Genomic DNA, 20,561 nt, shown 5'->3' with positions numbered 1-20,561 from the left:
GAGAAGGAACTGTTCCTCCGGCGAAGAATCTCTCTCTTTCGTGTTATGAACGCGATAAGTGGTACGACTGTACGTGTGATCAGCCTGGATATTTTCTTAAACGTACTTTCAGATCAGTTTAAATGTTTTTTCTTTTTAATTGCGATCTAATTAACGGTTTCTTCAGGTACGAATTCGAACGTATCGATCGTGGAGGGATGACAAAAGATCGGGGTGGAAAAAAACATCTGGATAAATTAAAGGGATCCGCTTTCGTCGTTATCCGTCCGAGCTGGCTGAGTCGTAAGGGTAAGTGAGGAATTTTCACGGAGTTTCCAGCGGCCATTAGCGAGCCGAACTCGACGATTCGAAGAAAGTTGCCGCGGTGCATACATTAAGCCGTGGTCGGCTCTGTGTATGCGCGCGCGCGCGTGTGTGTGTGCGAATCTTAATTCTTTCTTTGTTATCTCTTTCCACTAATTCACGAGAATCAGTGACGAGGGGAGAGTCTCTGGAAAGAGGAGAAAGAAAAAAAGGAAGAGAGGAAAGAAGGGGGCTAAAGCCAACGTCCTTCCTTCGTCTTCTTCTTTGTCCCCAAAGATTAAAGGCTTAAAAAACGTTCACACCCGTATTTCGTTCCTTGAAGCAACTCGATTTGGACGAGTTCGATATTTTCCACGAACAATCTTTCGATAATCGAGCCTTCCGACTTTTGAACATTTTTTTTTTGATTAAAATTTCGAAAGAATTATCGTTCCGGACTAATCGACTTTTTGAAAAAAGAAAAAAATCTGGAACAAAGGGCGGAAGAGGAAAGGATGTTAATAAACGGCCGATTATTCGCGAAGGCATTCGCGGCGAAATAATCGAGCGATAAATTTAGAGTATTCCCGGTATATTAATTAGAAGCGTGAAAATTGGTATTGGGATATATAGGTATCGTCGATTTCGTATTTCCAATTAAAGACTAAACTACAACCGAATTCATAAAAATGCGGTAATTAAAAGTATTGATTATCGAAGGGTGACCGATGCGAGCAAGCTCCTCTCTCGATAGTACGGCCAGTGCGGGAGCAGGTTGCCCCGTACACCTGTTCATTAGGTAATGAACTTATTAAATCAGAGTGGCGCGGCGCAGTAAAAAAAAAAAAAAAGAAAGAAAAGGAAGAAAAGGAAGAAAGAAAAAAATACCTATCCTACCTATCCTCGCGACCTTCGATCTACCGCTCTCCTCCTCCTCCTCCGTCATTTCTTCAATTACCGCGCCGAAAGGAATTAAAACGTTATTGGATACGGTGGATAGTTTATCGGCCGAGCAATAATACTTTCCAGCGCAACGCGGTATTGAAAATATATATACAATGGAATAAAAAAAAGGCAAGTAAAAATTGTCGAATCGTGGCGAGCGAAATTGTGATAGATTAAAGGACCAAAAAAAAAAAAAAAGAAGAATTTTAATCGTTGATCGGAGAAGAAGCACGACACACCATCCTCTTCCCACCTCGTAAAACTAAATCATTTCGAACTTACGGCCGAGCTTATTCGCTTGCTCGGACCCTCGTCGTATTATCACGTCTCCCTTAACCTAACCGGTATCTCCAGAGAGGGACGGTATGGGACAAGTTTTCAGAAGAGCTAACTGAAACGCTCGAAAACGGAGGGTCTACCCTACCCCCCTCCGCGCCGTATAACCCGCATAACCGAATTAACACCGGTGGAAACGTTGGTGCAGGTTTACCTCGCTACAGTTTAATCCTTCGTTCGGCGCAGCCAGCGTCCACGAGGCGGCGATGCTGGTCCTTTGGCCGATCCCTCCCTCCACGAGGTGGGGCTGGAGGATCTGGTGGAAACTGTGCGACGTTAAAATTTAAGAACCCGCCCGCATTAAAATCACCGCCTGGCCGAAACCACCCCCAGCCCGTCTCTCTCTCCTCTTATATTCTCCGCGGAAAGGGAGGGGCGGGCGAGGGGAGACAGAGTGTATAAAGGGTGTCGCAAAGTGACTCGAATTGCCGCACAACCGACTTTACGAGACTTTAGCTATTGCTAATATCAGAAACGTAAGGGTCGCTCCTCTATCTATCTATCTTTCTCTCTCTCTCTCGCTCGAGTCGATAAGATCTAGCGATGGGATCGAGTTCGATGCGAGCATCAAATCAAATCGATCAAATTTTGTACGATTCATCTTGTACGACTTGTAATATATATTTTAATTGAAAGCGTTCAAAATTGATATTATTTTGATTTTTCAAGCATCGATTTTTCAAGTCGAATAGGAAATGAAATATCATCATTGGTTTCTTTCTTTTCTTTCCTTCTTGTATAAAATTAAAGTGATTTCGTATTCGTATTCAAATTCTTGAATTCCGTCCGGATTCTACATATTCGAAAATAAAATTTCAAATTTTTGGCAGTAATCATCTTGGTTTCGATGCGCTACGCTTGCTCAACTCCATCGCTAGAGGATCTTACCCTTCTCTTCCATCCCCCCATTGGAGGGGAAGGGAACTCGAACATCTCTCGGAGAATCTCTCCGCGACATTTTTAGTGGCCATCAAAAACCAACGGTGGCTTAATTATGAGAGCGGAAGCGGAAATTCTCGTGCACTCCTGTCACCAGGTTGGCCGCACACGAAGACACCAGACTCGCCCATTTCGGTCCATCGTCGTTTCGCCGGGGATTCTCGATAGTCCTCTCGAAACTCTGCCGTACGAACGCCTCGAGGAATCTTTTGTCAGTTTCTGTTTTTCTCCCCGTCCCCCTCCGAAATGGAGAAAAAGAGGGCGGCTACGTACAATGGGATCTTTTTCGCAACACGGAATAACCGTGGAAAGACAGTAACGACAGCAACTTTTGTTTCCTCGTGGTGGAAATAGATGAATCGTGAATTCACGTTTCGTAAAAAAAATTGTTGGATAAAACGAAAATGCGCGAAATTCGAAATATCGAATAACCGAATCTGGGAAAGAGATTTCTCGTTTTTCACCAACTAAGACTTTCTTCTTCTTTTTAGAAACGGTTTAAAAGAAAAATGACGTGTCCCGTCATTTTTAAATCACAAACAACGTAAATATTCCCTCAATCCCGAGTTTTCCGCTGGCGCAGATTAGGAAAAGATAAAAATTTGTATGAAAAGGTGGAGTGATTAAAGTAATCTACGAGGTGGAGCTTTAAAATACCGTGTTCTTTCAACGTCGTTTGCATTCGTTTGCTTCTGAAAGAGAAATGCAGAAATTATAAAACATTTCCATACTTTAGTTTCAACTATGAGCCTCGAGAGAGTATATCCTGTCCCGTTGAAGATTCTCGAACTTTTCCCAATGGTCGTTACGAAAAAAAGTTGGAGCGACGAGGCAAAGGATCGTTAGAATGCGTTACGAATATTATAAATAAATTTTCCAGATAGGAATGGAACATCTTTCCAAATCTCGTTGCAAAAATTGCAACGAGTACATCTTTACTAGCAGTCTAGAAAAGTGAAAATGGATCATCATAGATATACTTTATTCATTAATCGTACTCTACATACTCGAATCTACATATCGTATGTCGGTATTGAATATCCCAAAGATACGAGTGAAAGTTTTTAGAGATCCCCCCATTTTTCCAATCTTTCCAACCATTTAATAATCGCGCGTGTTCAACCGTTTCCAACCATCGATTCGACCCATAAACAATCGATAACACAATTGCAAACTTCTGGCCAACTAGTTCGCGTCGATGCGATAGAACGCGTTCCGAGTTTGCTCCTCGTACATTTTGTCCAGTTGAGCAGCAGTTACTACCCCCTGTAAAGCGTACAACCTTACCCCGTACAACAGGTTGGGAGCACGAGTTACCACGCATTGCAACGAGAGAACGTTTCTTACCTTTCGTATCCTTTAATCGTTCGAGAGCAGTTATTTTATAATTCGTATCTGAAATCTTCGCCGGCTTTGTACACGCCGTTCCAAGTTGGCCAAAGTGACGGCAGTTTGGCAAAGAGACGAGAAACTTTATCGACTTTTTCGCCTCGTCGTGAGAGAAGGGAAACGCGGGAAAATTTCAACTTTCACGAATCGCGATAAGAGAAGGACGGGGAGGGAAGGGCGTGAAGAAGGGAGGGAGGGAGGAAGGAAGGAAGGAAGGTGTGAAGGGTGAAAAACATGGGCGTAGCTGCGCGTGCATATTGCGGAGAAAATAGCTTAGTTTCGCCGTGGGACCGAAATTAGATTTCGTTCGAGAACACGTTCCAAATGTTCGCTCTCCGACCTTCTTTCCTTTATCTGTCGCGCGCCACCTCCCTCCACAAATCCTCTCCTTCATCTTCCTCCTTCACCTGCCATTCTCCTTCCATCCCATATATATATATATACGCACACACATACACCTATCTCCTCTCCTTTCCCACCTTTTCTTCCAATTCGTCCTCCTCCTCGTGCCGGGATTCCCGTTTCCCCCGGGACACTCGACGACGTCGCGACGCTCCTCCACATTCCGCGGTACTATGCATATTTCACCGATTTTTATGGAATTCCTTCTCCAGGCCCCTCCTCCACCACCCCCATTTCTCGCGCTCCCTCTCGCACTCGGCCATCTCTCCCTCGTCTCTCCCTCGTCTCTCCCTCGTCTCTCCCTCGTCTCTCCCTCGTCATTCGTTGTTACGCTTAGGCGTGTACACTTGGGTAGTCGTAGCCGTAGTCGTCGTAGCCGTCCCCCTCGCCCACCCCTCGGGGAGCTGGATTTTCTACGGAGATTTTCCGATTAACCCCGTTGAACTGTCGATCGATCAAGCGGAACAATATTCCGGCCGACGTCTATGAATTCCCCGCGAAATCTTCCGGGGGGATTGCGCCACCATTTGCCTCGGCCGAAGGAGAGAGAGAGAGAGAGAGAGAGGGGTGGTGGCTAAATAGGGCGAGAACAGGGGGAGAGACTTTTCGCGAGTTCGGATCTCTTCTTTTAAAGAGAGAGGATTAAAAAGGGCTCGTGCGAAAGATATTTCGGCAATTTTGAATTTTGATACGGCGTACGAAGATGATTTTATATGGAAGAATCACAATGAATATAAAGAAAGTAATATCGAGGGATAATAAAAATATTATAATTTATAACGGGGATTCTTTTTCTCAATTAAGTGGATAAAGAGTAAATAGAAGATGGCAAGATGGAAAAGTTATGGTTGGATATTCGTGACTAAAATACGGCGATGTATTATCGTTGGCCGGTGTCACTTGTGACGGGTTATCCGGCAATAAATTAATTATGCAAATGAAATAGTGTATCGCTAATTCGATATCAACTTAATGAGAAATTGTATACGCGTCAATTTAAAGTTGTCACATCCTTAAATTCCTAATATTTCTCAATTATGCAGTTAATTGCAATGTCACTTGGCAAGTGACATTTACAGCTTCCATCAGCTTTAGAGCCTTCTAATAGAGATTCAGTAACGCGAAACGATCACATTAATGACTATCTAAATCACGCGTTGCGCGTAACAGTCATATGCAAATTGACGCATAATGCGCGTCGCGTCACGCGATTACGTTTACATATAATGCATCGTTTGTCGTTATGCACGTGTACGAAATAAGAGAATTACACGGATCGTTCCCTTTTCGTTTGAAAAATTTTCTTGGGAAAGGTCAAGTATTCTGTTTTCAGTAAACGTTCTTTCCTTTACCTTTCTCCACTTACCGAGTTGGAAACGAGCTACATTCTCCTCCCAGTGATACAATAGTACGTTTAACTTTCATCCCAAAAGTTCAAAAGTCACCTCTGAAAGTTTAAAATTCAACGGGATACAAAAATGAAGGAAATTTTTATATTTTTATTATTTATTATTTTATTATCGATCCAACATCGATCGTGTTTCCGATCGATCGTCCATTTGGAACATCGAATGCGTAGATACTTACTTAGAACGTGTATAGTATAAGAAGATAACAGTTCTTTCAACGTACGGAGTACAAACGGTTCATTATCAGACATTCCGTTACTATTAAATAGCCCCTTTCATGCTACCGTCTGTAAAGGTAATAGAAACGAATCACTCACGAACGAGAAGTCGAGATAAAAGGGGCTTCATGGGCGAAACGTTCAAAGTAACGTTCTTAAAAGAACGTCACAGACGTGCGCGTGATCCTATGGGAAGACTTTCTTCTTCTGCACTAAAATGAAATATTCAGACCGATTCTATTCCGGGTGACTGAACTATTGTCTTTTTCAATACGAAAGAAACGACCGAATCATTAATACCACCAAGTGTCGAAGAATAATGGAAGAGAACGTCTAATTTCAGAACTGAAACGAAAACTTTTTATTCCAACAACGAGAAAAGATATCTTAAAACTCGATTAAATCCTATCCTAAATTAAAAAAAAAACTATGAATCGCTATAACTCCGAAGATAATGACTTCCGGTCAACGAGCGAGAGATCATTAGAGGCGCGAAATTTCGCTCTTTGAAATCCTTTTCGATTTATCCCGATACGACTTCCGGTTCCCGAGATATCTTCTTGTAAAGAGAAGAACAATTTTTAATAATTCACTTTTACATCTGGTCAATCCTATTAAAATTAGGAAAACTTTGAATCGCTATAATTCCGAAGATAATGACTTCCGGTCAACAAGCGAGAGATCGTCAGAGGCACGAAACCTCGCTCTTCGAAACCCTTTTCGATTTATCCCGATACGACTTTCGATCGCCGAGATATCGTCGTCGAGAGAAAAGCGTAATTTTTTGATCGTTTATTATTTTCATCCTCGTCATTTATTCGGATCTCTCGCTCGCACCTCGTCTCGCTGACTCATCCCAAACTCCAGACGAGCGACAGACATAGGTTCTTAGAAATAGTAAGCGCTTCTAGAAAAAGATCACGAGTCCATTTTATATAATTCTTACACACCTTTGGTTTTAAATATACGGACGCTTCGAATCGTTACATCTCGAGAACCGATAGAGATATCGGGATGAATCAAAAAGGAAATTAAACGGCACGGTTTCCCCTACATTTTGAACAACATTCGACGAAATTCTAACTTTCTTCTGTTGTCTTTTTTACATCGTTATCGTAACGCGAAGACGTAATATAATAAAATTCACTTAATTTCATACGCGACTCGAATATATACACGAATACGACGGATGCGCGAGACAGAGAGATACGGAAAATCGTGGAAACAGTTCTGGGAGAGATCCCGTGGGGCTATTTTATTTTCTTAGATTTTTACTTTTAGCGACTATTCGCCGTACCAAAAGAAAGACAATTTTGCCCCGGGCGAACAGGCTGCGCTAAGCATACCGACCAACGATACGCCTGAGACACTCTCTCCCTCCTTCTCTCTCTCTCTCATATTCCCGTATATAGCACCCGGGAGGCAGCCGACGTACCTCTCGAGATCAGTATGACTGTCGGTGTGTACAGATACCGACCCGCTATGGAAATAAAGCACTTCTGAGCTCCGCGAGAAATGCATACGTTCCCCCTGGCTACCCGTGAAAACCCTCCTTCGAGATCTTCTCGCCGATCCCTTCTCGTCAACCAACCTTTCCGCCAACAACCCGCTGATACCTTCCCTCTCCCCCTCCCCTCTTCTCCTCGACTCTCTCGATTAAAGGTAGAGCGCGAGAAGGAAGTCGCAGAAGGGCTAACGAAATTCGACCTTCGTAGAATGTCGCGCGTCGTTGACGCGGGCAGCATTTTCTCCGCCATTTCCATCTTTCTTCTCCGTTTCTTGTGTTACGGTGTAGGTGTAGGTGGAGGGTTCGTTCGTTTCGCGAAAATTCCGCGTGTTGGAAGGGGAAGGGAAAGGATGAATTCTTCAGATGCTTCTTGGATGCATCCTGTTGCGTAACGAAGCGACAGGAAAGGATATGGAGGAGGGAGAGATGGTAATGCGGACGGATTAAGACTCGTGCCCAATCGTAATTCGTTGGATTTAACTTGCAAATGAAATCGAGGGATTCTTCGAGGCGAGATGATTCGGGAATTTTCGCGACCAGCGAAATTTATCGCATTTGGGCAAGAATCGGAAGTAAGGAGGGAGTAAGAGAGGAGGTTTATGCAACGCTTGCGGAGAAAGTGCGTTGTTTGCTGGAACTATCGAGGGAACAATTGACGCGTATTTGGAAATAACGATCTTTTATATAACCGAAAACGGATTATGGATTATATTATTCTTGTGATTCGAGTTTCAGTTTCAGACGGAGGAAGCGATCGCATTGTCTCGCCGCGAGAAGGAATAATGGAGAACCAGGATCGCCAATTTTAGAATAAACGACAGTCAACTGCCACTTGTAAACTCTCTGCTCAACCTATATTTTGCTTGGCAAATATTTTAAAGATGTCTCCTTGCGATATCTCCTTGATAAATTTTTTTTTTTTGAAAAGTGAACGATACGATGTTATGCACGAACGAATTTAGAATATTATTCTTGTACGAGTTATCATTATCGTGGTGGTTTCAAAAATTCAGATCTGGGGACGAGAATTTAGATCGAAATGTTAAACGAAGATAAATTGAAAGTCAAAGTGGAAAGAGTTGGAGTTTGAATGACAGTTTTCAGACGTCGCAAAGTGAAAAAATTCGAGAAGGAAGATCAAAAGTTTGCAACTCCATTTTTGAATAGAATGATAATCATAGTTGATCTGGACAATGATTGGATGCCAATGAAAATCCCAAACGAATGTCGAAACCATTATAGAAAAAAAGTTATGATAATTGTACGATGATCTAAATAAGAATAATTCATTATTCTTTCCTGAAACGAGGAGCAGCATGCCAAGAAATTGATTAAGAAACAACCAGTATTCTTCTTCTGCATCGCAACGCTCAATCATAACATCAGAAACCATTATATTCGCCACATACTTCACCAATCGAATCATCATTCGTTATTAGTGATTTTTGCAAAATAAAATATTCGACGCTGAAGAAGAAGGTATAATCACAGTGTTCGAAGAATTTCTTCACCGTGAAGTTTTATAAAAATGTCGGTTGAGAAAGGATCATTAAAAGCAATGGCTGGTATTTCGTATGAAGATTATAGTTTCGAGCAACAAAAACGATAATTTCGTATGGCACGATCTAATAAAAGTACGAAACGATTTCGAACAACTTTGGAACACTGTTTTATAAGATAGCATTTCATTTACATATTCTACTTGCAATTAGTTACGGAATTTTTCTTTTTCAGAGCGTCTCGTTGAAACTTTTCTACAATAACAGAATATATTTTATCATCTCTAATTTTCAAATTTTAATAAATATCCTGACTGAATTTTATTTATTATTAAATAATGATGAATCATTCAAGGAAGATCAACTCTCGATGATGAATCTCTCCCGCCTTGTTCGAGGCAGTTACCGTGGAACAGATCCGAAAGGTGAATCTCGGTCGCTGAAAGTCAGAATTACACGGAGCGGAATGAGCAACGTGAAGGGAAAACAGCGGCGATCGAGATAAACGGAGGATGGAAATTCTATCGGGTGTCCGTGCATAAAGTGGCACTCGAGTTTAAACTTTTAAAACCGCGCTCGACAATTGCGGTTTTTTCCCCCTCTCTCCTCTTCTAAAACTTCCTCTTAGTTTTCTCTTTCTCTCGGCGCCTTAAAACGTTCGCCAATAACAGGTGTTGCGAACGTTTTATTCTTGAGAGTGAAGGACAGGGATGAGAATGATGATCGTTTCCTTGCTTCTCTATATTTTTCGTAATTAGAGTGCCTCTCGTCGACAGAAACGAGAAAGAAATCGTAGAATTTATAATTTCAACGAGTCGAGAATAGGGAAGAATAAGATAGAGCGTCTATTTACAAATAGTAGATCGTATATTTACATTACTTAAAAACACAAACATATAAAAAGGGGTGCAGTCGTACACGCATTATGCTCAACGAATAATAAGCATCGATCGCTCGTTACCATATGCACGAGACGTACACGTAAAATAATAAATTAATCCGTTTAAAAAAAAAGAAGGAGAAGGAATGAAGGAAAGAAGGAAGGAAGGAAGGAAGGAGAGAGAGAAGGAAGAAGAAAGAAGGGGGTGGATAGAGGAGTTAGAGGGGGAGGCGAGTTGACGTGTTTTATGGCTTGGCAGTATCGTCACTGCGTATTTCTTAACAATGAGCATCTCTCTTAAGCTTATATACGCTCTACTTATTTTACGTATCTGCAATACACCAAGTTATGCATAACCATTTGCCAGGCTAGCGCTATAAAAGTGGAAGAGGAGTTCAAGATTACTCCGAAATACGGAATAACCTATACGCATCCCGGGTTTTAAACTCGCGTCGATGAGCGCACATGCGAACGCGTCAACGTTTTATTATCTACATGTATATATATAGACCAATTATTACAGTGCATTTGTGTGTGCATGCTTGTGCTTATCAACGTCGATTGGATTTTTGGATACTTGCAACATGCGCAATTCTCCGTTTCAAGATTGGAAAGCCTTTTCGTGTTTTGCAAGCAATTTAAATTAAACCTGTCGATCGAATATAAATATATCTCGCGCTATTATTTCCACGCGAAAAGGGAACGAAAACACTTTCCAATGCTCTATAAACGAGGCTACTTCGAGGCGGTCGAAAGAACGGATTCTAAGGTTCTATTTAAGAGCTTAAGTAAAGTGAAACTGTTTCTATCGAAATCTACCTAAGAATTAACGCGAGCCTACTATTATTAACGATATCTCGTTAAAAATATCTCACAACGATGGCTCTACTTTTACTCGCCGGTCACCACCGGCCTCGAGGCGTTCCAGAAAAGGATAGGAAAGGGAAGAAACTCGTGATCCCCCGGCGTGTCTCATCGCGAAACAACGGACTAGATATACGCGTATCTCATCGTCGCAAAGTTATGCATAAACCTGTGTGCATCGGGCGCAGAGTGGAGCAGAGTGTGCGCGTTTCACTCGCGAAACGAGGTATCGCGAAGCGGTTCGACCAGCTTCTCTGAACTTTCACCTCGGTGAAGGTTAAAGACGTGGAAGAAGCGCGCGCTCCTCTCGACGATGAAAGTTGCTCGGCCCTCCTCGGTCTGTCTTTTCTTTTTTCTTGTTCCTCGAACAATTCGCGGTCGAAAGAAAAAAACGAAACGCGCCGCGTGAATTCGTTGGAAGATTCGTGGAATCGGCCGCGTGATGCGATTATCGAAGTCATAGAGGTAGAATCGAAACTCCGATTAAACTCCAAGGCGGATAAGATCTATTTCTTTTCCCGCGCGAACAGAAATACAGAGGGAAGGAAGGAGATACCAGGCAAACGTTCTCGTCCAAGATTTTTCTAACTCGTCTTCTTCCTTCACGGTGTATCAAATATTTCGTATCTAAAGAACGATCGAAACTCGAAGTTCGAACTTTGTCGATCGTGATTACTCTTACCCTTGGTCGAATCGAGCGCGCGATCGAATTAAATTAGTAACGAACAAACCTACTAAAATTACACTCGAATTACTCCCTACGTAACCGAGGGAGAAAGATCTAGGAAGACGCGGAAGTTTGGTCGGCGTTTCGATCGTTCTCGCCCACCGATCTTACCTCCTTCCTCGCCCCGTCGCCGTACCGATTGTCGAAGAAAAGAGCGACGGCCTCCTTTCTCGCGGACTCGCTGGCCGACTCGATCGGCCCGCTCCCGTCGCCTCGACCCTCCCCCTGCAGCTTCGCATCTTTCCTCTCGCCTGCCCGCTCGACGTAACGCCCCTCCCCGTCCTTGGTCCCGATCGCGTCCTCGCCGTACACGCGTTGCAATTGCTGCGCCTCCGGCCGACCTTGCACCCGCAGCACTTGCCCCTGGTCGGGCTGCTCGATGGCCGCGAGGATATCCTGGAGGAGGCCGTTGGACAACACCTGGTCGTGCCTCACGCTCCCGTCCGAGTTCTCGGTCCCGAATCCCCCGTCTGCCGCCTGGATCTGCAACGTGTACGTCCCCTTGGAGCCTTGGACCTCGAACCCGTCCCCCCCGTTGACGACCAGGCCCTTGGCCGCCAGGGAGAGGGCCTCGCTTCCCTCCTGGGTGTTGAGGAACTGGTCCACCTCGTTCCTCGCCTCCTCCCTCGACCGATTCTCGCCGCTCTCGGGGGCGGGGGGCGGCGAGAGAAGCGAGTTGGCGAGCTCGACCGACTGGCTGCTCGACAGCGCGTTGTCCGCGTAGCTCACGCCTATCGCCGCCCCGTAGCTGTCCCTCAGCTCGGCCCTGGGCTGGTGGTAATCGCGAAGGGCGAGCTGGGCGAGGGGCGGGGAGGCGAAGACGGCGGCGGCCGCGGCCGCGGCCTCGTTGAACGCCGCGGCCGTGGTCGCCCCGTCGCCGTCCAGGCCCGAGTACCGGTGGAAGCCGCAATCGTGGCCGCCACCGGTGGACAACGGCGAGTTGACTACCGGCGTGCCGTAAGTGGCGGTGGCGCCGTTCCCGAGGCCGTCGTACAAGTTGTTGCCGAATCCGGTGGAGGTGGAGACGAAGGAGGACGCGGGGCCGAAGTTGGGCGCGCCGTACGTGAGCACGGGGGCCGGGGTGTTGAAGCCGCCGAAGGACAACGGCGTCCCGTAGCGGGCGTTCGGGGCGGCTATCGGCGGGTCGGGGAGGGCTTTGTTGAAGGCGAGCGGGGCGTGGAGGGAGGGCAGCTGTTGCTGCTCGACGAACGCGGCGGAGGAGAGGGCGGGCGGGGGGAGGTGCGCCGCGTTGGGAGATTTGGCCTGTTCGTGCCTCGGCGGCGGCGGCGGGAAATATCGGTTCAGGTTGGTCAGCAAGCCGGTTGGGATCGGCGGAAATTCCTTGAACTTGACGGGTTCCCGGTTCCTGGGCGGAACGAGGGAGGCCGGGGGCGAGAGGGGGTGCCTGGGGGGAGGGGGTCGGTGGTGGTGCAAGGTCTGCTTGTAGAGGGTGGAGGAGTGGAGGCCGAAGGAGGAGAAGGAGGAGGGCGGGCGGGCCGGGGGCTCGGGCGAGGGGTAAGGGCCGTTGGGCGAGTAGGAGGAGGGCGGCGGCGAACCGTAGGAGTCGAGGAGCGAGGGGGGCGGGGGCAGGGGTATTCCAGACTCGATGGAGTTCAACTTGGGGGCGAAGGGGAGGGGTGGCGGAGGGCCGTAGTTATTGGACAAAGCGTTGACCGACAGCTGGGACAAATCGTTGGCCGGATTCTGGAAGGAGCGCGGGGCGTCCGGGGCGGTGGGGTGGAGGGCGGGATCGAGGAGCGGGAGTTTCAAAACGGGGAACGAGGCAGGGCCGGCGAGGGGGTCGGCGGCGAGGGACGGGACGGTGGGCAGCAGCTCGAATCCGACGGTTTTGACGAGGGAGAGGGGGTCCGCGTTCGCGGCCGGCTCGTAGCGCGGATTCGACGGCTGGCCTTGTTGCGCGCCGCTCGTACGATGATCCTCGTGGGGCGGTCTCTCGTTGTGGAACGGCTCGTACTCGGGCAACGGCGGAGGCGGCAAACCTTTGTTGCTGCTCGACCCTGACTTGACCGAGCTCTTCAAGTCTTGCGCCTCCGGGCTGTGGATCGGCACGCCGTAAGAGTCGCTGGGCACGTTCTGCGAATTCTCGAGTCCGTTGCCCGCCGACTGTTGAACGTGGCCCGCCGACGACAACCCCTCCAAAGCCTTGTGCTCGTCGATCGTCGGCGCGCCGTACACCTGCACGCCGTTCCCGGCCTGTCGATGATCCGACGACGACGACGACGATCCCGCGATCGGTTGCCAACCGTCGTACTTGATGTCGGGGGGTGTCGGCGGTGCCGGGACGCCGGGTGGCGGGACGACGACGGCTGGAGGCGGCGGTCCGTAGAGATCGGCAGCGGCGAGCGGCGGAGGTCCGTGGTCGTGGTTCGCCGACTGGGGAACGAACTGGACCGCCACTTTTTGGGGGAGTACCTCGTACGTGTCGAACGACAGAGGGATGGTGGGGCCGTGAGACGGTTTCGCGTTCGACCCCACGGATACGTAGTGGGTGTTGGAAAGGGAGTTGGCGAATTTGAAGGGTGGGCCGTAGTGGGGTTTCGGGGGCCTCAAGGAGGACGGGAAAGAGGAGTAGGGTGGGCCGTACTGCTGCTTGGGTGGACCGTGGTGGTGAAGTTTGAGCGAGGCGAAGGCCAGCTTGGTGGGCAGGGGAGGGAGAGGGGGGGCGAAAGTTTGTTTCGGCGGCTTGACGTTTCGCGGTGGTCCGTAGGAGGACAATGGCGGCCCGTACGCAGGGGGCGGAGGAACGTCCGGTGGCGGCGGTGGATATATAGGCGTTGGTCCGTGATCGCCGACCAGCTCCGGGGGGCCGTAGACCGGCGCGGGCCCCTTCGAGCCCGAGCCGAGAGGGGGCCCGTAATCGTCCGAAGGTGGACCGTACGAGTTGCTTATCCTGTCGTCGGCCTTGATCTCGTTCCGCTTCTCTTCCTCGTTGTTGGCCGTCGTCTTGAACTGCGCTTTGTTAACCACCGCGCGAGCTTCGCGTCCGATCAGCAACAGGACGCAGAGCAGAGAAATTGTCATCTGGAATGAAAAGCAATCGGATCCTTTATTCCATTTCGATTCGTTGATTTATTTTTTATTTTTTTAACTAAATTACGACCATAGCTGAGCACGACTGGCAGTGGAGCAATTCGATCCAATCAGAGCGTAAACGTGACATAACGAGATGAGAATGAGAGAAACAAGTTTCGCTGATACATAAATATATAACGTATGTATTTGTCTTTGCAATTTTATTAAAAAAAAAATCTTTCTTTAAAAGCGAATAGAAAGTTGGAGGAATTTCTAGAGTTTCGAGAGTTGTAATCGTGACTAGCGCAACGCCTTCTCCTCTTCTAATTAGTTGGTTGGAAACATAAGTGTTGCTTCCCTGGTATCGTGGTACATCGTTTTACTCGTGCCAACACACATTGTCTAGGGTTCGGAATTGAAGGCCGTGAGAGACTTTAAGCTAGTTTACAACCTCGGTTGGCGCAAGGCGAGCCACTCATCCCGACGTATGTATGCGAGTATTATGTGAACCTGCATTTACTCCCTCCAACTATTAAACTGCGCGCGCCCGTGATAACTTCGTTAATTACAAAGATGGCGCGATGCTAAAAGAAATTACATTTTCTCTTTAATCCCCGATTGTTCCCAACTAAAATCACCGTGTTATTAAGCGTCGTTCCATTAACACATAAATCGCCTCTTACGGGAGAGAGAGAGAGAGAGAGAGAGAGAGAGAGAGAGAGAAATGCTATTCTTTGATCCATTTTAAACACGTTAAACGAACTTCGTTCCATCGAAGAGTAACGAAGAGTCGACGTTGCTGCGAAAATATTTTTAGCGACGTTAATATTCGAAAGTAGATTAATCGATCTATGGATGTCGCTACAAGCGTTGTAACCGTCGCGAGTCTCTCGCAGTTTTTGACGAGCGGATAATGAAAAATTGCGGGAGATATCTTTTTCCATCGAATGGAACGAAGTCGAGAAAATTGGCCAAATTTTTTATTACCGAAATTCCGAACAAAAATAAAACTGGAAGCGATTTTAGCGTTCTCTTTTTGTTTTCTTTTTTTCTACGATAACAACCATTCCCCACCCAACAACCAGTTTGTTTTCCATAAAAGATATTAGCCGGAAGGGAAAGAGGGGGGCAAGAAGCGGTGCGCAAGTTTGAAGCAGTAAATGTCATCGAGAAACCATTCTTGGAAAAGTCTTAAGTGGAACGATGACCGAGATGCAAGGTTAACATAATATGCCGCACTTTCTCCCAAGTGCATCGAGGAGGACTGCGCGAAGTACGTTCAAAGAAGAGTATACGGATATCTTATCCGTACATTTATATACGCTCTCGTGTATTTCTAATCGATCTTCTTTCCATCATTTTCATTACATTTCCGATTGATTCGTTCGCGATCCTTCGTTCGAAACGTTCACTCGAAACGTTCATTCGACGAGCTCAAAAATAAAACGTCCAATTTTACAAAAAAAAAATATATACATCACGCGAATTTCAGTCATTTTATTCTTTTTTTTTTTACAAATTTATCTACCCACCCCGCACAGGTCGCGCGAAAATACCGTATAACGCGTAGATGCAATCTATGTAAATATGTATCCATCCTCGTTCGCTTTATCTTGGTAAATGTAAAATACCTTTCTTCCGTGTCGCGCAACTTTATGTATATTTAATTGAAATACTTCCTACTTTCCGCGACAGACAGAAAAATGTGTCGAAAAATTGTACGGATTTATTATTTCAGACGAATCTTCCGTTTTCCTTTCTTTCGTCGATCGTAGAAACCACGAATATCAATAAAAAAAAAATCACATTTACTTGTTTCTATCTTCCAATTAGAATACGAATTTTTGACGAAATTCATTCATCGCGGAAATAACGTCTTTCGTTTCACGTAACTACGTTCCTTGTCGCGATTGGTTTATCTTATCGAAGGGATAAAACGATTATATCGATTGAAACGTGCATGTCGAGTCACCTCTTTCTTAAATTGTACGCATGGACACGTGAACGTTCGACAACGATTCCGATCCGATGATGTCCTCGAACAGCGAAAGATTAAGATGCGCGCAAATCGAGTACAAGTCGGGCCTTGTCGTCGAAGGAAAATATAGCGCGCATAAGAAAAGAAAGAAGGTCGAGGAAACGTTGCTTCGGTTAACTTTCCTTCCAATATTGTATTCGCGTCAAACTTTTCACTGCGAAACGCTCTCACGAGATCGGTAAGAAAATTAGTTCGAAAGGTGAACGAGGAGAGTGATTCTCATGGAAGCGTAGCCTAAATGTATTTTGGATACGAAATAATGTTACAAATGAAAGGAAAGTGCGTGAAAGGGAAGAGAAAAACGTTGAAAAGATGAGGAAGCAAAGAGAGATCAAAATTAAGATAAATAAAAATTCGTGTTGCAAGATGATTCGATACGTGACGCGTGGCGAAATAAAGTTCAATTAAATTTCATCTTCGGAATTGAAATTTTTCTCGGCGAAACGGGGGAGTTTTTCAACTTAGATTAAACAACTTGAAAGTACGCAATCACACCCGAGCAAAAAAAAAAAAAAAGAACAAAAAAAAAAGAAAAAAAGAAAGAAAAGAAAAAAAAAGCTTCTGTAAACAGTTTTACCAAGTTTGATCGAAATCTAATTGGTAGATTATTCGGAAAGTTGTATCAGATTTATTAAGAAAAAGAATCTAGAATGGTTCCCGCAAACAATTTCGCAAAGTTTGATCGAAATGTAATTGCTAGGTTACTCGGCAAGTCCCGTTAGATTTATTAAAAAAAAAAAACAAAGAGAAAGAGAATCTAGAATCGTTTGTACAAAGGGTCTAAATTTTTTAGATCCTAATTGAACACATTTAACGAACAAAACACAAATCTGAAATCTATTTGAATCAACACGTGTTAAGGGAAACTCACTTTGATTCTATTCTATCTTTATTAATTTCACACGAACAAATTAATACTCTTTCAATCGATAATTAAATAAATTTATCGTCGAAAGGACAATCATTATCGACTATAACTGTAACTTGGAATAAATATTTTCGATCATTTAAAGTTTCGTTCTAATTCAATCTCAATTTTCCAGTAGCTCTCGGCCTCTTTCCGTATCACTTTCACGCGGCAAGCCTCCGCTTAACGAAGCGCGCAATAGTTTACACGTAGGCAGTCGAAACAATCGAGCGCATCGTGGGCAGATCGCGACTAAGATCAACAACACCTCCTTCGCGCGCATACAGTCGTGCGTACAGTTATGCGTTATTGGAACCGCGTGGAGAACCGCGTGGAACGTAACAGACATCACTTGTTATCGACGTACGATTCACTGCGGAAAATTCGATGTTCACTCCTTCGATACCTTTCGATGTATCTCGTGCAACCTTCTCTTTCGAAGAGAAAATTCACTCGCGACTTTTGATCGGTTAAAAGAAGATCTTCGTTGGAGGATCTCGTTAAAGGATTGAATTGCATGAATATGGGGAAAAATGCGAAACACGGTCGAGCGTTGCGTGAAAGTGTGCTACCGCTTACGTTCGCGTCTCGAGCTGTTGCTTCGAGTAATCTTCTCTTTTTCCTTTTTCCTTTTTTTTTTCCTTTTTTTTTTTGTACGTTTGCCCGGTCGATTGCAAAAGCGTGAATTCACGTGACTCGAGTGTTAAAACGTATATATAATTGTTTGACTATATAATAATGAATTTCAACGCGGGTGTTTAAAAACCTTCCTTTTCTCACTTCTGAGGTGACGAAATTTTTATCGCCAAGGTGGAAGGAGAGTTAAAATATCGAGACGGTAAAGGAGATGGTAATTGGCCGTGCGATTGAAAGACGAGTGAATCTAGTAAAACGGTTGCTCTTTCGATTTTTAATGCAACAATTTGTTCCGTCATACTCGTTAAGTCAGTTTCCGCTCGGTTGAGTTGGGGACTCGGTTCTTTGGGAAAATATGTGAATATCTATCTTGAATAGATGGATAATGATAAAAGATAACGCGAAATTATTGAAATTCGCGAATGTTTCTTCTTCTTCTTCTTCTTCTTCTTTTCAACGATATATTTCTTTGTATCAATCGTCATAGTTGAGATTCGAAAGCGCGTCGATTAATTTTACGCTTGTAAAATTTCTCTAATTATATTTTAATATCTCGCCATCATCCCTACGCCAATAATTATCCGTCGATTACGACGTCAAACTGCAATCTATACTTGCTTTCTATACTTTCAAACCTTAATTGAAGAGCAAAAGGCTATAATCGCTTTCATCACGTTTTAGTTATCCTCATAATGTTGATGCAACAGCGTGCCAAGGAACTGTAACATTGTGTATGATTAATTCAATCGTTAAAATTATTTTCTTTTTTTCCTTTTCTTTCTTTTTTCTTTTCTTTTTTTTTTACTTTCACATTAAAAACATTATAGTTTCGTTAACCCACGTTTCTCAAGAGTTTCACTTTTTGGTATTTGTTGCTCGATGCAATTTAGATTAATAAAATTGATATTTCTCTTTCATTTTCCTTATTTTCCTATATATGTTGATAAAAAGTTGCGCTTAATAACCGATATTCACGAGTTGAAACAAGACCTAATTAAGAATATTAAGAAACCTGCAATTAATCTTTGCTTCAAAATCGTTACTGTGCAATTATATAATAATAATAATACGTTTTACAATTTACGCCCTCTTTTTTCGCCGAAATTTTAATTCAAACGTTGCTACTTTTGAAACTACATTTTTTCTCTGTCTTTCTTTTTAATTTTAGGGACAAGTTTTGAGCAAAATTTTGCAAGAGCATCGTATCTCAAAAAAGTAAACATTCTGCCATTCGATCGATTAAAAAAAAATTTTAACCGCACTATTTCTCTTTGGATCCGAATCCAAGTCCAAAAAAAGAAAAAAAAATTAGGAAGAAGAAAAAGAAGAAGGACAACTTGCGAAACGTTTTTGCTCGCGTCTACAATTATTTTCCTCCGCGACGAAAGTTCTTCCGCTCGACGCAGCGTTTCTCGAATTCGTGCGCCTCGATCGCGGATATCCCATCTCTAAGATCCCCCATCTTGATCATCACTTGTAACGAAGAAAGAAACAGAGAGAAAACAGAGAAACTCGAATTCCTTCTCCGTCGAAGCACTGAACGAACAACACAGCAACGGTCGTCGAATAAATGAATAAGAAAAAAAAAAAAAAAAGATCGATCGTCATCGATCGTTCGACGAAAGATCATCGGAGAGCGGAGAGATCCCACCAGAGATCCCACGTTCCACCTACCTTTCCTCGTGGCATAGTTGCATCCGTGCACTATCCGTGTGTACGCACAAAAAAAAAAGAAGAAGAACGAATTCTTGCTTTCTTCTCTTCCTCTTCTTCCCCTCCTCCTCCTCCTCCTCCTCCTCCTCCTCTAATCGACGACACACCGGAGGAAAAAGACAAAAGAGGGAACGAACGAAAACAAAAAAAAAGGAAAAAAAAAAGAAAGAGAGAAAGGGGAAGGAAGAAGATTTTTTTCTTTTTTCTCTCCTCGACGACGATTTTCCTCGACGACGGTTTTTCAATCGAACACGGTTTTTCTATCGTGTCGCGTGGTGCACACCATCCTGACACACTCTTCAACTTCTTCTTCTTCTTCTCGCAGAGCGAACCTCTTTGACGGAGGAGACCCGTCGGCTCCGTCACTACTAACACAAAAAATGCTCGGTCTCGTATGAACACTCCGCTTATATAGACTCTGAGAGGGGTACTAGCCGGTGGAATTCTCGGCTGAGCTTGTTGGGCAAATCGAGGAAACGACACGGGCCGAGAGAGGAGAGAGAGAGAAGAGGGAGGGAGGGAGTGAGAGCGCGAGAAGTAATGAACGGAGACGGGAGGGAGGGAGGGAGGGAGGGAGAGAAAGAGGGAGAGAAAGAGAGTTCGCGGCGATGTTGTGAGGGGAGGGAGAGGGGAAACCCTCACACATCGGTTAAAAATTCTCTTTGCAGAGAAAGTAGGCTAGCCCTGTCCTCTCCTCTCTCTGGCGAGGAGGAAAGATGCGCTGCGAGAGAAGAAGAAGTATCGGATGACTGTATCGGAACATGTAAAATTATATCGATCAACTTTCTCGCGTCACGAACTTCCTTATGGACCTAACCTTGGCCGTCGAGATCGTAA

The 20,561-nt window shown here is 44.9% G+C and overlaps 1 protein-coding gene across 1 annotated transcript; it reads right to left on the bottom strand.

The window, feature by feature from the left end:
• Nucleotides 1-11,012: 11,012 nt before the first annotated feature.
• On the bottom strand, nucleotides 11,013-20,126 carry LOC102655819 (extensin). Its single transcript, XM_006571742.3, has 2 exons — nucleotides 19,686-20,126; nucleotides 11,013-14,439 (listed from the first exon to the last, which is right to left on the bottom strand). Exons 1-2 carry the CDS (start codon nucleotides 19,698-19,700, stop codon nucleotides 11,452-11,454), a joined length of 3,003 nt encoding a protein of 1,000 aa, XP_006571805.1. The 5' UTR covers nucleotides 19,701-20,126; the 3' UTR covers nucleotides 11,013-11,451.
• Between the last annotated feature and the right edge of the window lie 435 nt (nucleotides 20,127-20,561).

This window comes from Apis mellifera, linkage group LG1 (genome assembly GCF_003254395.2).
Source record: "Apis mellifera strain DH4 linkage group LG1, Amel_HAv3.1, whole genome shotgun sequence".
NCBI lineage: Eukaryota > Metazoa > Arthropoda > Insecta > Hymenoptera > Apidae > Apis > Apis mellifera.
Note: the sequence above shows the minus strand (reverse complement) of the source record. Positions and strands in the feature narration are given on the sequence as shown.